This window comes from Lepisosteus oculatus, chromosome 13 (genome assembly GCF_040954835.1).
Source record: "Lepisosteus oculatus isolate fLepOcu1 chromosome 13, fLepOcu1.hap2, whole genome shotgun sequence".
Lineage (NCBI taxonomy): Eukaryota > Metazoa > Chordata > Actinopteri > Semionotiformes > Lepisosteidae > Lepisosteus > Lepisosteus oculatus.
In genome coordinates this window covers 13,265,873-13,283,005 of record NC_090708.1, presented here as the reverse complement: position 1 = coordinate 13,283,005, position 17,133 = coordinate 13,265,873, and the positions used below count along the sequence as shown (strand labels likewise).

The following is a 17,133-nucleotide window of genomic DNA, read 5'->3' as shown; positions in this document are numbered from 1 at the left end:
CTCAACCGGCTACCCACTGAAGCTCAGCAGGGTTGACCCTGGTCAGTACCTGGATGGAGACCTTCTGGGAAGCTATGGCTGCTGCTGGAAGAGGTGTTAGTGGGACCAGGGGGGGTGCTCACCCTGAAGTCTGTGTGGGTCCTAATGCCCCAGTATAGTGGCGGGGACACTATACTGTAGTGGGTGCTGTTTTTCGGATGAGACGTTAAACCAAGGTCCTGACTCTCAGTGGTCATTAAAGATCCCCGGGCATTTCTCGATGAGAGTAGGGACTTATCCCCCCTCGGCCTTCATGTGGCCTCCAGATTGTCCCCATGTATGATTGGCTCGCACTGGCCTGCGATGGACTGACGCCCCGTCCAGGGTGTACCCTGCCTTGTGCCCGGTGCTTGCCGGGAAGGCACCAGCTTCCCGTGACATTGTTTGGTATAAAGCGGTTTGGTAAATGACATGACATGAATACTGTACATGATACCTGGTATCATACAAGGTTTCAGTTCCATTGAGTATCTACTGTACTTCACTGTGTCCTTTGATATAAACAACATTCAGATGCATGACTTTACATAAAAATGTTTCTTTTTGTTATGATAAGCTATTGGTATCTCAAAATGTCTCAAAACATAGTGAACGTGAAGCTTGCCTTCTTGACACTGTCATTTGTTTCATTCTGCCTTGAAAAGTAAAACACATTTTTATTGCTATAATAGTAACGAAACAAGCCCAGGATAAAGAATACTCAATTGACATGTATATGAAAGTTTCAATAGATGAATTCAAAATCAAATCCCTTCACTACACATAGTTCAGAAACTGGTGGCCAACAGACTCAATTGGCAGTGCAATATTGATGGTGTTCTAAATTGTGAATGTGAGATCCTTTTTCTAGAGATGTACAGTAGTTGAAAGACAATAGACTTAACTAATAAGCTATGTCTTGATGGCCTATTCACTTGAATAGCATTCTTTGATTAATCAGGTACTAGAATCAAATGTTCAAAAATGGCTAAATGACCAAATCTAATGTAAATCCTCATTCATAAGTCAGTTTAGTTTTTAGCAGGTACAGTAGTATTTGTTGTTGGAAGAGTTCAGAAAGAGACCACTGAAAAGTTTAGGGTATGACTAGCTAGCGTTTACTGATGGCTTTAATATGAAGAGTCTTGATTGCCTTATTAAATACAAGTCTTAATGTAATGCACATAAGCCAGTTTTATTTTGAACTGATGCCAATGAATGATTTGCTAAAGAGGTTGTTGAAGACAAAAGTTAGTCATGAAAAAGACTATTTATAGACACCCGGTAAATTAGATAAAACAACTGGAAGACATATTCCACATTTCATGTGCATGACATAAGTTCAGTCATCATTTTTTATAATTATTATACCTGCTTATGACAAGCACAGGATTTTTGAAAATAATATAGTTCAAGAGATGAATTCAATAATGTGGTGCTTTGTATTTTTATGTTTTGGGGAGGAATATTATCTTTCTCTTGTAGACTTTCTCTGTATTATCTGTCCTTGTTGTTTGCTCTGAAGATGTAAAAACACCGTGTAGTAAGAATGATCAATAACTCTCTGTTTCTTCTAAATTTGATACTTTCAGATTTCAAGCTGTATCTTTAGGGAACACTACATGATATCTGTTTATCAATGGAATTGCAAGAAATTATCATCATTCTAGCATTTCAGATAATTGTCTATAAAAAAGATGACTTGTGCAAATCTAAAAGTCTAAAATCATCTTTTTAAGTAAAATAAGCACTTATTGTCTCACAAGAACAGAAATTGGTACCATACCTGGGACACTTCACTCTTGGTTTGTAAAGAATATACAGTACATTGGAATTTGTTTTAAAATTGTAATATTGATGCTTCATTATATACTGTATCAAGCTGAGTTCCATTAGGGTTTTTCTGTTCAATTGAGCTTCATGTTATGATTATTAGATAATATTGAATGTGATACATGGCAGAGTGACTAATGGACAGGTCTTTATCTCCTAGTGAAGGGGTTTGTGTCTGGTTTAAGTTACAGTAGCAATGCGTTTTAAAGACTTGGGTCATTCCCTTGAGAAATACCTTTTTTTGTTGGCCTTTCTCTACACTGATCTGAATTGGTGCAGTTGGAGATAAGGGGCACAAGCTAACGAAAAAGGACTCATATTTTGAAGCAACAAAATCACAATTAAATAGGATTTTACTCGTATTTCGTATACATTTCAAAATATTGATGACTAATTACAGATACAGTATGTTTCCGTGATAAAAGATTTTAAGACATCTTAAGACATCACCACTTCAATATGTGCGTTTCTAAAGCAATATGAGCGGTTTAAGAGATTTTGAAAGAGGTCAAAGTGTTGCCACCCATATTGCAAGTGCATCGGTCACAGAAATAGCAAAACTATTTATTGTGTCAAGGGAAACAGTATCAAAGATCATGATGTGGCATACACCAAAGAAAGGTAAATGACATCGGAAAAAAGGAATAGTTTTCAAAGTTCGAAGTTCACCGACAGGGATAGATGGACACTTACTGTAACTCATTGGGTTCGGTTATTACTATGCATGTGAGAATTACGGCCAAGAAATATGAAGCCATTTTAGGTCCACCTTATGGTGCAGACATTGTTTCATGAAGGTGTTCCCATATTTCAAGATGAAAATGCCCCTTAATGACTCAAGTATGGTTTCAGTAACACCTGTATGAGGTCAAACACCTTCCAAGGCCTTCCCAATCACCAGAACTAAACACCACTGAACTCTTATGGGATGTTCTGGAATTTAGAGAGTACAGTGGATTTCCTTCAATTCTCAAAGAACTAGAGGCATTTCTTCTTGAAGAATGGTCTAATATCCCACTAGAAACAGTTCAAACTTGTATATCAGACTTCTAGGATGGACTGAAGCTGTTCTGAAGGCCAACTCAGCTCTTTGCAGTTATTGTAAAAAAATATTCATATACTGTATTGCTTGGTGTTTCCATTGTTTTGTCCACCTCCCTGTATGTAATACAGTTCAAGTGTTTCACACCTTTTTACAGCAGGCCTGCTTCTCTAGGCAAAAGGTTTTACTCATGGTTTAACAATGTAAATAAGAGGAGTATAATTGTATTTTAAATGGGTAAAATAGTGGAATTAGCTTCAAAGTTCAGACTAGGAGACTTTTAGATTCCTTAACCTACAGAAGTGGCTCTGCATCCCAGAGTTTAATTAGAAGATATGTGTATATTTGGGGTACAACAGTAGCTGATTCGCCATTATTCTGGGCAAGGTTACGATATATTTAAGACGTATCCAACAGGTTATACCCTCAGGAACCCATTTGCTGCAGCTCCGATGGAATGCCACTGTTCTGCTGCAGTTCAAGGATGGTTAGAAAGCAAGCGAGGATCTTCATGCCCAGGCTGTGTGAAATTAACATTTCTAACCTCACTGGTCCTAATACAAGTTGCCTTGTGTGTTTCTTTGTAGAACTTCTGTCATTGCTGTGTGAGACTGAAATGTGGATTTGACACAAACCCTTGCCTTGCAAGGAGAAAACAAATATGTACAGTAGCTAAGTGGATAACACTGAGCTATGTGTTGCTTTATTGTTCATCTACTGTAGCATAAAGATTCTTTAAACAGTTGTAAAAGAGGTGTTCTGTTTTTAGAGAAATGACTGTTGACCTTAGTAGTGCTGGTGCAAAGTGGGAAACGTGCTATAAATGTCAAGATATCAGCATTGTAACCATGGCCATGTGGTATTGAATAGGGTGAGGTTCGACCACGTTAGTTGCAGCTTATTTGGTTAAACATTATTAAATGGCTTTCCTTTACACATACAGGTGCAGACTAAGCTTCATTTGTTTTGGTTAGAATATATTAAAAAAAGAAGAAATCACTCGGTTCACATTTGTTCACGTGAGACGGTGCCCTTTTTAATGTGGCTTTAACTATTCCCTTTTCCCAATGAGATGAAGCCTGGCATTTCTGGAGCTTTGAAACAGGAGCATAACAACAATCCCCCCTTTCCCCAAGAGGTCTCTTCACCTTCTGTTTCAGCAGCTGCCTTGGCCATGTGCTTCTGCAGTTCCCTGCTTTATCTCATCAAGACTCTTTCAGGAGCCACTCAGGCCTCTCATACATGCTGACTGTACCTGGACTGGGGGGGGGGGTTCTCAACTGATGGCATGATCGTTTCTTAATTTTCCAGCTTTTACAGTGATTACTGAGTGGGGTGATGATGAGGGGAGGGGGGTTGTTGGTGTATTTTTGTTGCAACAGACCTGCAAACCGTGAGACACCTTAGTCTGTGGTTGCATTGTGCGTCATGTCAGCAGACTGTTATTAAAAATGGCAGCTGGGTTTTTAAATGTAAATATTGTGACATCCTCCGAAAAATTAAAGCCTTCTTTGACAGATATCAGTATTTAATGTTGTCCATCTACAATTAATAAAAGCAACAGATTCAGATTTGCTCATTGTGCTCTTGTGGTATACTCATGAATGTTTGAGCCTAAACAAATATTTAATGCTTATTTTATACAAATGGTAACTTTTTGATACAGTTAGTAGGAACTAAACATATTTTTATTGAATATAGTAGATTTCCCTTTCAAACCCAGCATTTTCTGTTTTGGATTTAATCCTTTTTGGACAGTGAAATAAGTCTCAGACATAACACATAAACAAATTAATAATACAGAAAAGGTTGTTTTTTGTTAGAAATGCCATGGATTTAAAGCCAAAAAATAAATATTTCAATTTTGTATTTTGTATTGTCCTGGCCTGTGCTTCAGAATCATATAAGGAGATGGCTCTGAGTCTTTAAACTGAACATCTGCAGATTGGATGTAATTAAAAATTAATCACTCGTGGTGCAGAAGCTTAATTGCTTTGGAATAGACCTCAAAGTGGGAAGTACAGTTCAGAGACCTGGGGAAAACTAGCTTTAGATTTTAACTTGCCATTTAGCCCCCCTTTTAACCTTTTGTGTCTTGAGTGACTTGGGGATACTTGGGTGCTGCTGTTGATTTTTTGCTACAAAAATTTAATTTTCTTTTTTCACAAGCTCTCACAAAAAAAAAAACATCTTGATATCCATTTTATTAATATGGGTAATACTTATAATTCCTAGGTAAACCCCAGATAGCCAACACTAATATAAAATTCTTTATATTATAGGTCACACATCTGTCTAGATTAATATTTGGAATGATCTTGTGTGAATGTTTGCAAATATAGATGACTAATCACATTTAGTATAAAACCTTCAAGTCAAGGATGTTTTCCCCTAGCCCTACAGAAACACTTCGGGAGCTCATTTAAAATGAACTGCCAGTTACATAATTTAACTCATTACTTGGTTAATGTAATCCTTGGCCACTAATTGAAGATGCATAAGCCCCAAAGGCTGGGGTCAGTTGGAATGGGTGTGGGGGAGTCCTGTTTCAGATAAACTTCAATTAAAAAACAGTTTCATATAAAAGCTGAAACTCTGTGACTCTGTGTACCCAATTCTCCAGATAAAGGCAGTGTCGAATGTCGATAACACATTTTTCCAGAGCCCTAAAGCATGATGGTGTGAGTTATACTGTTTGTCACATTGCTGCTGTTCTGCCTTTTCTGGTTGCAGTTACTTTGCTGGACTCCATGTCGGCACTAGGAGATCTGGGCTGGGAGGCCTATCCGGCAGAGGGGGTGAGTGTCTTAAAGTATATGATTTGTATAAGCCTGTGTGCGTTGTGGTGATTGCGCATGGTCCTGCTTTTGGACCTCATGCTAGAATCATAAAATGTAGAATAATGTCAGGAAAAGCAGGTCCTTATGCATCATCTGTTAATGTTTTCTTCAGTGTACACATTGAATTCCACTTCTTTTAGCTACCTGCAAGCTTTGCTCAACCTAGCATTATGTCTGTAGTTTTTTCCGCTAAGTAAAAGTTATTACAGTTTCCAAAGCTCACATTCTAAGAGTCCATTAGTGGCGCCATTGTTTGGAGCTGCAGCAGGCTTTAATTAATTGTGGTGTAATAAGTATCACAGTTGTTACTGCTAGTGCTCTATGAAGAATACTCTGACATATCTGAGTGGTCACACCACTTTGGAAAAAGCATTGGGACTGCTGTGCTAGATAATGTAATTGGATGCCATTGCTTATGATTCTAGAGATAAGGATAGAAGACATAACACTGCTTTGTGATTCTTTAGTATGAAGAATATATATAAATGTACAACTTTTTATGTGCAGCTAACTAAGGTGCAGTAAGTAAGCAACTTGGCAAAGCTGTAACTGGCTAAACGCTGCTCAATTAGGCTTACGTGATAAATAAATTACACATACACCTCTTTACAGCTGAAGTGGAGTGTATTGACTCTTGCAGATTCATAGCACAGACTCAGTATGGGGTTTTAACAGCAAAAGGCTGTTGAAAAAGAAAAAAAGGAGCTTAATCTTTTTATGAGTCACCCATATGGCTTAAAATAATCAAGTTATTTAAACTGATGCTGAGCTTTGTAAAAAAATCAATTGTTTTGGTTTAAGAAAAACCCATTAAATACATCCAAGGAACCAATTAGATCAGTTTCAGACGTTTCTTGCTGTATACTATACAGTAGCTGCAGTAAAGCTTATTTTATCAGAAACAACCTGATCTGATGTGGTGCATTAAGATTTAAGTTGGAGGTCATTTTTCAAAAAGGAATTCCCTGTCATGTCTTTAGTTTATGGATACTGTATTTTAATGTAAGTTAAAACCTGAAAAGGTACTGTACGCATATGTTAACTGGAAATGACTGGAAATGTAGGATAGGTTGATGTAGGTAAACTTTTTATTGCTTAAATCGCTGCTGCAGGTTGATACCAGAAACAGTCTAGGCATTAGGGAGATTCTTTTTGATGGAAAAAAGATGTGTCAAGTGAGATTTCTTTAGGGGTTTTGACTGTAGCATCTTGCCCTCATAGGAGAGGCTTAACATATTACCAGTTAATACCTGGAGTGATGCTAACTTGCCCATTGTATGAAAAACAGACCCATTTTTCTTCATGTCATGTTTCTGTTGAATGTACATTCAGCTAAGGGATGGACTGGACCTGGCAATTTTCAGTGGAATGCTGAGCTGTGCCTAAGCTGCAGATCTTTATTTCAGCAGGGGTCTGGGAGAGGTTATTCAGAAATGATTTTTTAGTTTCAAGTATATAAACACCCAGGGTACTTCTATTTAGAAATGTGCCTTTTGTTAGTGTGAGGCAAATTTGACAAAGAAAAGCCTGCAGAGATCATGATGCGTAATGCAGACTCCTCTATCATGGCAAGTTAAATTTAAAAATGTTACATTTGATGCACAAACAGTTTTTTCTTGTAGTTGGAAATTATTTGAGACGCTGCATTTAGAGCATTGGTTTTGAACATAGATTTTGCTTTGTTTTGAAAAGCCCAAAAGGCACAAAACACAGAAATCACAGCTAGGTTGACATACCAGAGTCAAGCATTTCATATGTGAGGATTATAATGTTCACCCTAGACACCAGATTTGGAGACAGCTTAATTGCTGTAGGAATTAAAGAGTTAAGGAGTACATTCTCAGAGCCCCCCAGTCATTTCCGGTGGATATTTGTCTTAGTGAGTCAGTCATCTGCCACTTGACCCACAGAGCAAGTCAAATACATTGGTCCAGTACCAGATGTGGATGATCTTCAAATGTCCAGTTTTTAAATGATCTAATATTTTCAGGATGGAAAAAGAAAATGAAAGTTATGTATGTTTCAGGAGGGAATGGCTTTTCTCAAAAGCAGACTTTCTTGGGAGTTTAAAACCAATTATGCTTAAGTATCTTTAACTACTGGATGATTGCAAAGTGAAATGAAGTGAAAGCAGTAAAGGGTTTGACTGAACCCTTGATCCAACATGTTTTCCTGGCTTCAAAGCAATCAGGCGTCTGAAATGTGATTATGGTACCGAGTAAGGTTCTGTGGATGAAATGTTTTGACTGATCCCCAGCTGGGATCCTAATTAAAGATCAAGCTTGACTACCCCCAAGTTAGAAACAAAGATAGAAACTTGTTAAGCTTTTCCAGATGAATATTTGCCCCATATCTGTATCTGAAGGCCCTGACAGAAGTACAGCCTGTTGTTTATTAAAGGCAAATACCAAAACACCTCATTTTGTAAGACCCACATGAAATCTAACTTGCCTGCCTTTTCCTCAAAATCTAAAAAATATATTTTTTTTAACTTTGAAAATAACACAAACGAACATGGGTAGCAAATTCAATACCCATCCAATTAATAGTCAGTTGCTTTCAAAACATAGTTCTTTGGCACAGACACCCATTCCACCTGCGAGAGAATGAAGAAGCACAGACTAGGCCCTTTGACATGGCCACCTGTAGATCTAGTTTTATTTGACACTGCAAATAGGAGGGTTAGTACTGAGTGGGATAGAGCTGCATCTCTCGATGCACATGAGCAGGTGCCCAGCACATCACAGGAGTTGCTGTTTGTTGAAAAGATAAGATGACCCTGGCTGACTGAGCCCAACCTACAGTACCTTGACAGAGCTCTGCCAGTTGTGTGCATGCTGCTTGGGAAGCCTAGTGAATCCCTGGATAAGAAAGCTCTGCAAGTTTACAGAGCCACTTTGGGACTTTCCATGACACGTTTGTGGTCTAATGTTTTCATTGTGTCAGCAGCCATTCACCCTGTAACTCACAACCGGCAGCCCACTGCCTGGTCAGTACCTGCATGGGAGACCTCCTGGGACAAACTAAGGTTGCTGCTGAAAGAGGTATTAGAGGGGCCAGTAGGAGGTGCTCATTCTCAGTTTGTGTGGGTCCTTATTCCCCAGTATAGTGACGGGGACACAACACTGTAAAAAGGTGCCGTCCCCTGGATGAGGAGTAAAACTGAGATCCTGACTCTCTGTGGTCATTGAAAATCCCAGGGCGTTTCTTGAAAAGAGTAGGGGTGTCCTCTGCAAATTTCCCATTGGCCTTAACCAATCATGGCCTCCTAATAATCCCCATCTATGAATTGGCTCCATCACTCTGTTCTCCTCCCCATGGAGAGCTGGTGTGTGGGGAGCGTTCTGGCACACTATGCCTGCTCTATGGCTATGGCTGTCGCATCATCCAGGTGGAACTGCACACTGGTGGTGATGGAGGGGAGTCCCCATTACCTGTGAAGTGCTTTGAGTGGAGTGTCCAGAAAAATGCAATATAAGTGTAAGCAATTATTAAATTATTATTATTACTATTTATTTTCTTAATAAAGCAAAATTAAATGTCAGTAGAGGCCAGCATAAATCTTCTATCTCATTTAGAGGAGTATTTATTTGAACAAAGTGTTCTCATTACATTTTCTTCATTTGTGACAATAAAGACAAATTATTCTCAGGTTTGTAAGAACTCCAAGCAAAGTATGTGTAATACAAACCAACTCAAACTTCCTACATAAAAGTTGAATAAACATATACAGAAGAAAATCATAACCCCTACAACTCCAAAATTGAACAGGTTGACAGCAGGCAGCCCTGCTGTTCCTGGCTTATGTCAATAGCATATTAATAAATGAAACATTCAAGTCTACATAGAAAATGAGTTAAGAACACTTAACGTAATGCATTAAATCCTGGAAGGTTATTTTTAAGTCAAGTAGGGTTTCTGTCAAGATTAGTCACCCTTGCATTGTACTGTACATACATTATGCACCTGTGTCTAGATTTATTAATGTCAGGTCCTGAAAGTGAAGTTAGTTTGCCAAAATGTAATTGCACTGCACAGCAATGTTTATTATGATAAATGGAAGAAAAAAGAAATTGACTGTTGATCATTTTATATGCAACAGGATATGTGCTTATTGTTCAGAAGTTTGTGACAAGCTTGGAAGCACATTTTCTCTGAGCTTTCAAGGTGGTCTGCCATAATTTTCCACTCTAAATCAAATTCATGCCAAGAAGCTGTACTCTTTATGTTGCCCGATGCAGCTTTTTGGAATTAGAAATATTAAAGTAATTATAAATAAATCATTAACAGATTACGTTTTTACATATAGGAGGATTTATTCTGTGTGTGGAAAGTGTTGTCAATTAAAGAAAAGCACAGAAGTGAAAACAGATGGGGGAAAGTATCTGGATAAGGGATGCTCTCCAACTTCATACCACACACAAAGTTTGGCACTACTGATACATCAGACATGCTCTACTCCTGTCTGTCCAATGTGAGGTAAAAACATTACAACTGTACAGGATTCCCGTAATGCTTATTTTTATTAATTACTTCTATTGCTACCGTTAATAATATATTCAGTCATGCCGTAATGATAAAAAAATCAATGTTACTACACAGTCACAGGTGAAGTTTCAATGAGAGTAGAAAACAAGGGTGCTATTTCTTTCCAGCAGTCAGTTCTTTCCCCATTTATGCAGTATGCTAGATTTGTCTATTTAAAGCTTTCTGCCAACTAACACCTGTGTTTCCCCTGACAGTGGGAAGAGATCAGTGTGATGGATGAGAGGAACACTCCCATGAGGACCTACCAGGTGTGCAACGTGATGGAGGCCAACCAGAACAACTGGCTACGTACCAGTCACATACCCCGCGATGGTGCCCAGCGCGTCTACATTGAGATCAAGTTCACTCTGCGTGACTGCAACAGCCTGCCAGGAGTGCCGGGCACCTGCAAGGAGACCTTCAACATGTACTACTACGAGTCCAACAACAGCAACCTGTGGTTCATCAAGGAGAGTCAGTACATCAAGATTGACACCATCGCGGCGGATGAGAGCTTCACCCAGGTGGACGTTGGGGATCGGGTGATGAAGCTGAACACAGAAGTCCGAGATATAAGCAACCTGAGCAAGAAGGGTTTCTACCTGGCCTTCCAGGATGTGGGGGCTTGCATCGCCCTGGTTTCAGTCCGGGTTTACTACAAGAAATGCCCCGTCACCGTGCTCAACCTGGCGGAGTTTCCCGACACTGTCACTGGTGGCGATTCGGCCTTGGTCGAGGTGCGGGGCACCTGTGTCAACAACTCGCAGGAGTTTGACACACCGAAAATGTACTGCAGTGCCGATGGAGGCTGGCTGGTACCAATTGGTCGCTGTGTCTGCAACCCTGGCTTTGAAGAACGAAACGACATCTGCCAACGTGAGTTCAAGGTTTTCATGCTCTTATTGGTTGGAAAACTCTTGTGGTGGGTGTTTCTTTATATGGAGGAAAGGAAAGATACTCAATGTTTCTGCTGTGGTGCCTTCTACAGGTGTGTGGAGCCTTCACAGCTGAGATTTTGTGTCTCTTTTCTTTTTCTTTCACCATGGAATAAACCTTTACCCTGTTCCTTTGCAGCCTACACATGCTGTCGCAACTACCTCCTTGAACAGTTTCCTGATATGCTGCATACTAGCTAGGACTAGCTTTATCATTGCCCTCAGATTTTACTTTTTAAAGTGCTACACCGTTATTATGCTTTTTAGGATTAGTGTGAGTGCCGGTCATATTTTAGCCTGAAAACCTATTACTTTAAGTTGCTTTCTTTAACTTTGGAATTCTATAGCATGTTGTTTATTTAGTGTTCTTGTTTGAGTGAAGCTTAAGAAAATTAAGCCATGGTTTACTGTACCTCGAGTTTGTATTAGAGTTAGAGTTTGTGTGTTTTATTTGTACTAACATTTAAATGAATGGAAAACAGATTGTTTTGATCTATATTGTATGCACTTTACTTATGGGTTATCTAGAGTGTGCAGACATTTGCTCCTGACAGTATGTCTTAGGGGTTAAACTATACTGTAGGTAGTGTGTAAGTATGCCAGTGAAAACTAGTAAATCAGAAATATTTCTAGGTTTTTTGAGTCACTGAAGGAATGGAAAGGAACCCCTCAAGTATTGGACTATTGTTATCCAAGAATTGAATGGTAACTGCAATCGTTGTTTTCCACAAGCAGGCGGGTTGATTTGAGCAAACTAAAGGAGTGTGCTTTGAAAATCTGTGCCGCAATATGAAGGAAAATAACTGCCAGTTCATTTTATTGGAATTGTTTTTCTATCAGTTTATAAAAACTTGGGAAAAAAGTCAGTAAAGGTGAGAAGTTGTGAATAGTTCTCAGTGTAATCTATTATTTGAAAACAGGGATTAGTAGTTAATTACAGAGAATGGTAAGTACTGTGGAAGAGACTTTGATACCTTTAAACCAATTTATTTTTAATGAAGATCAGAACCCTTTCCACAAACATATGTGGGTTAGTGTTTCCAGTCTGTTATCATTTGCTGTTTGGCTAAAACAAAGGCTATGCTGTGAAAAAAATATTGTGCAGAGTTAGTGGTGTCGAGAAGCTATTTCCTCCTGCGGGCTTTCTTAGAGAAATGCAATGTGTGACATTGAAGGATAGCACCAATTTCAAGATGCTAAACACAACACATAACTCTTAGAACAGGAGAAGGAATGGCAAACTTCAGATGACTGAAAGAACTGTTGCTTTTTAAGTTCTTTCAATAAGTCCCAGATTGCAAAATGCCATATGTACAGTATATTGTTATCAAAAACAGGCTCCCTTGGGCTAATAGAGACAGATAATGAGATAATTTTGCTTTTTTGCAAGTACAGTAGGAGAGAAGTAATATATCAGTGTATTTTTGGATAGAAGCAAAATGCTTATCCAAATTGAAATAGTTGCTGAATGAAATCCATGAACCTTAAATCACTTTGCTGGATGTCCAAAAATTGCAGAGATTACATACTATCATACCTTGGTAATCTCTGTGTCCAGTATCTTCACAAGCTCAGGTTAATATTACAAGGAATCAGATCAGTACTAACTTCTAAAGGAAAAATACACTAGAAAGCAAACATTCAGGTATTACCAGCAGCTATGCTTTCCTGATGCCTGATCTTGTTAAATCTCTAAAGCCCATTTCATGAGCTCATACTTCCTGTTAAGGTGAGATCATCCCCCTAGTGTCTTAAGTGCACTGAAGTCAAAATTTTAATGAAAGTCTTTCTGCGCAGCAGGTTGGTACATTTTTGGATTTTGTGTCTGGGCACTCAAAGCTGTGCCTTTAACAGCAATTTAAAACTGGGGTTTGACTGCATGTCTGCAAATGCATGTTTGCAGTTGTGCAGGGGCTCTGATATGGATATCTAATAATGAGCTGCCACTTGATATGACGTGACCCTTCTCTCATCTCTCAAGAGCATTCAAATCAACATGGCAGGTCTCTTACCCAAGATGTTGGTTTGTGCTGTCTGCTATGTTATATAAGCAGAGGTAGACTTAGATGGAAAATATAGGAGGAAGAAATATCTGGTTGAATAAAAGCTTAAAAAGAAGTGTGAGGGGAAAAATCCATTACATCCACTTTTCTTGTCACATCATACATTGACAGAAAGGTGTAATCATGATTTGCAATCTTTATATGTTACCCCCAGATATAATAAGAAAGTGGGTAATGATATAGACTTTCTGTCAGCACTGGGTCAACCAGCAAAGGTCAGTCATGATCACTCAGCATTGCTCTTCATGCGCAGATAACAACAGGGCCAAGTAGTGTGCATGATCATTGCTTGTGGATGGGTGTGCTTGTTTTCTGGAGGAGAATGATGTTGAAGACCAGACTAATAAAGACTAATTGACTCAATTGTGTTTTAGTTTAAACAGAAGAAAAAACAATCAGTCCTCTAAGTGTGAATCACTGTGCTCAAAGATTATTGTATTTGCTATCTAACTTTGTTAATCCCTTGCATACAGAAAAGCAATTTTGTAATATATGCACCATAAATTGTATAAGGTTGCCTTTCTTTCAGGTTTCAGCCATTCAGTCCTTTTTACACAGTATGTATGGACTACAAAACATCATCAGAACTTCTCATTACTGCTTGTCACAGTGTTTCCCTTGGATATATAGTAGGTACACTGTACATCTATTGGAATGTCTTCTAGAATATGTTTTAAATTCAGTTGAAATGGAATATGACACGACACTAACAATTTGTTCTGAATCTTAAGTACATATTCATTTTAAGGCTGTCGCTATGCTAACAGCACATTTTCCAGTTATGTTGAACAACTGACATTCTGTTTTTACTTAAAACTGTATCCTAGAGTAATGTCTGCTTACTGTGAAAATCCTTCTACATGTATTGGAAGTAATCTGATGCCAGGAATTTAAAAGATACTTTAGAATTCAGCAGGGATTATTCTCAGTTGTATTATCTGTCCAGTGCATGGGCCAGCTTAGATTCCTAAAGGCCTATTGTGACAAAGACTTTTAAGGCTTTGGTGAATCATATTGCTAATCTTTGTGTTGCAGTAATCAAACATGCATTCTTAAATGGATAAAAAGACAAACTGTGAATAGTGTTATTGTATTTAACAGAATAACTGTATGCTCCACAATTATTTGTATTATACTCATAAACTATTCATATAGTTTTATAAGATCGGTTTGTTCCCATGGTTTCGTTGGACACACTGAGTAAACACTCAGGTATTACCAGAAACTGAATGTTCTGAGATGGTGTTTCATGTAATGTGTATCAGTGCTGCTTTCAGTGGGAATGAACAGCTCTGTGAGCCACAGCCTTTGTCAGCGTGAGGCTACAGGTTAATTTAAATTAATGGTGCTGATGTAGGAGGCCATCGTTCAGCCCTGCAGGGTGTTTATTGCAGGATAAAAGCCTTTGCAGCCTGTAACAATCTGTAATGTAGAAGTGATATTTTTGAAGGGAGAATCGAGGAGCCAGGAGTACTGTAATCCCAGAACAGGCTCTCAACCAGCAGAGTGGCTCCGTGTGGTTTGCACTGGTACAAAGTAAGTAGGAGGCCTTTATGTTTTTCATCCCAAATCAGCAGGTATGTGCAGAACGCAAATGAGCATTACATGTTAATGCAATCCCTACGATGCTATTTCCCATTGAAATATTTTCCCCTTTGTACAGTAAATTGGATTTTTGCTCTAATGCATACTTTAGATGGCTGGAGTTTGAGTTTTAAAACACTGTATTCTACAAGCAGGATATAATTATTATAGCAAGTTTCTGGATTAAAACTTATAATCATTTTTAAATCACATCAGGGTTAGCATACACCTTCAAATCATTTAAAAATGCCTTCTCTGAATTGGTGCAGCCATTATAGTACTTTACTACTGATTAGATCTTCAATAAAAATGCCATCCCTGTCATTCAAAAATTGTAAAAATGGTTTGACATTGCAGATAAGTAGAGAAATAGAAATTAACTCATTAGGTTTCACCCCCCCACACACACATACAAGATCCAAAGAAGGAAAGAAATGTGGAATGATTTTATTGTAACACAAAACACCCACAAGATATTTGCATGTCAATGTGTGTCTGTGTTTAATCCACAGTGTATTTACAGACCATATTTCTGAATTTAAGAATGAACATAGACCATTCTTAATAAGTAAGAACCCTAATAAGTAATTGCTTCCTTCACTTCATTTAATTCGATATATTCCAAGTAAATTGACAGCAGGCCTTGGTATTTTCACAATATGTGTCCAGCATTTTCAGTATTTTTCTGTGCACAGTGCATCTTAAATTAAACTTCTAAAAATGAAAAGCAAGTGAACACATTTTTGCAAGATTCTGTGTAAAACTTTAATTAAGGCACAGAAGATGAACAATAAAATGATTTGGGCATTCTCTGAACTGTTTCAAAATCCTCAGCTGCTTGACTTGAAAAATAATTGCCAAAAAAGAATCAAGCATTATAAATGAGCCTGTTAATTGTCAGTCCCATTAAAACACCTCTGAAAGTCATGCTGCATTTTGTTTCCCAGGAGAGATATGGAGTCATGCCTTTTAAGACTCAAAGTATACCACTCCAAATGTCTTGCTGTAAACAAAAAGGTCATAGCGTTCATGATTTAAATCCTAAAAAACTTGTGAATGATAATGGATTAGAATTTCTTTCTTTTTGGATTTTCCCTTCTGTGGTAGGTGCTAATGGACATTTTTAGACTCATTAGCAAGTCCTGCTTTCTGCTAGGATTGATTGTTGCATATGTTTTTTTTGTTTATATTTTTCAGTGAAGGATTCAGAGTAGCCATTCATTCTTTTAATTTAAGTACATAACATGCTACGGTTTCAGTCAAGCTCAAGGTTAAGTACCCAGAGACCTTTCAATTTTAGAGGTTGGTTTGTTTAATTATTAATACACCTACTTGGAAGCAAGTCTCCTAGAGATGAAGGAAAAAACAGAACAGTCCTCTTTATTTAAAAATAAATCAGAAACAGGAATTTCTGCACCATTTTTTTCTGCTTTAGAATATCGGTTGGATGTCTGGTCACTCATGAAATAAATTGGTTCATGTTTATTTGAGTGGTAACTTGCTTTAACCTTAAGCTTGACTTTCTGGACATTGTGTTTTGTTGTGAATATGAACGCAGTGCCCACTTACGAGAGCTGTGTTTCCAATGCACGTACATTTCAGTGCTTGAAAGTGTTGCTCTATCCTGGTTGTGTCCTGAGGGACGTTACTGAAAAGTCAGCAGACTTCTCAAATGGACCATCGTGGTAATTAAATTTTAATGACTGCACAGTATGTATAGTAATGTTGGAGATCTTTGTAAAATTTAGTTTATTGTGTGGTTTGACTAGGTAACTCAATTTAGCTAAAAGCTAGCTCACGATGAAGCTGAGCTTCACAGGATATTAAATCGTAAAACATTGGTGATCAAGAACAGCAACTCTCGAATATAACCAGGCTCTAGGGACCATTGGAATAGACCAGATAATAAAATACTATATAGCCATAAAATTGAAGAACAAAGATGTAAAGAAAAATAATGAATGTTGAACTCAATCCTGTTGGAAATATAAATGAGTCCTAAAACAGCATTGATTTATATAAATTGTGAGAGATTATTATTTATAGTCCAGATTAAAAAGAGACTGGCAACCCAGAGGAAATATCTGTAGTTAAAATGGAAGGAATAAAAAAAACAAATACAAAAAGTATACGATGTCTTCAGGACAAGAGGACACAACACAGGGGGAATAATAAGAAAATTATAAAAGTTATTAAAAATGAAATTGAAAAACAGCATAACTGTTTCCACTTTCTTTGAGCCTGCAAGAACATTTTTTAGGCGCAAGTACATTTCATGCAGTTTAAAAACT

General features: G+C 37.9%; 1 protein-coding gene across 3 annotated transcripts in view; it reads left to right on the top strand.

Annotated features, from left to right (window-relative positions):
* Nucleotides 1-17,133, top strand: part of epha4b (eph receptor A4b) — a 113,175-nt gene that overhangs the window by 10,487 nt on the left and 85,555 nt on the right. For all 3 annotated transcript variants that reach the window (XR_001480125.2, XR_001480126.2, XM_006637683.3), the window contains exons 2-3: nt 5,627-5,691; nt 10,476-11,136. Coding sequence is in view for 1 of the 3 variants with exons in the window: in XM_006637683.3 (XP_006637746.2) it covers nt 5,627-5,691; nt 10,476-11,136 (726 nt within the window). In the remaining 2 variants the exon portion in view is untranslated. The remainder of the gene's footprint in view (nt 1-5,626; nt 5,692-10,475; nt 11,137-17,133) is intronic.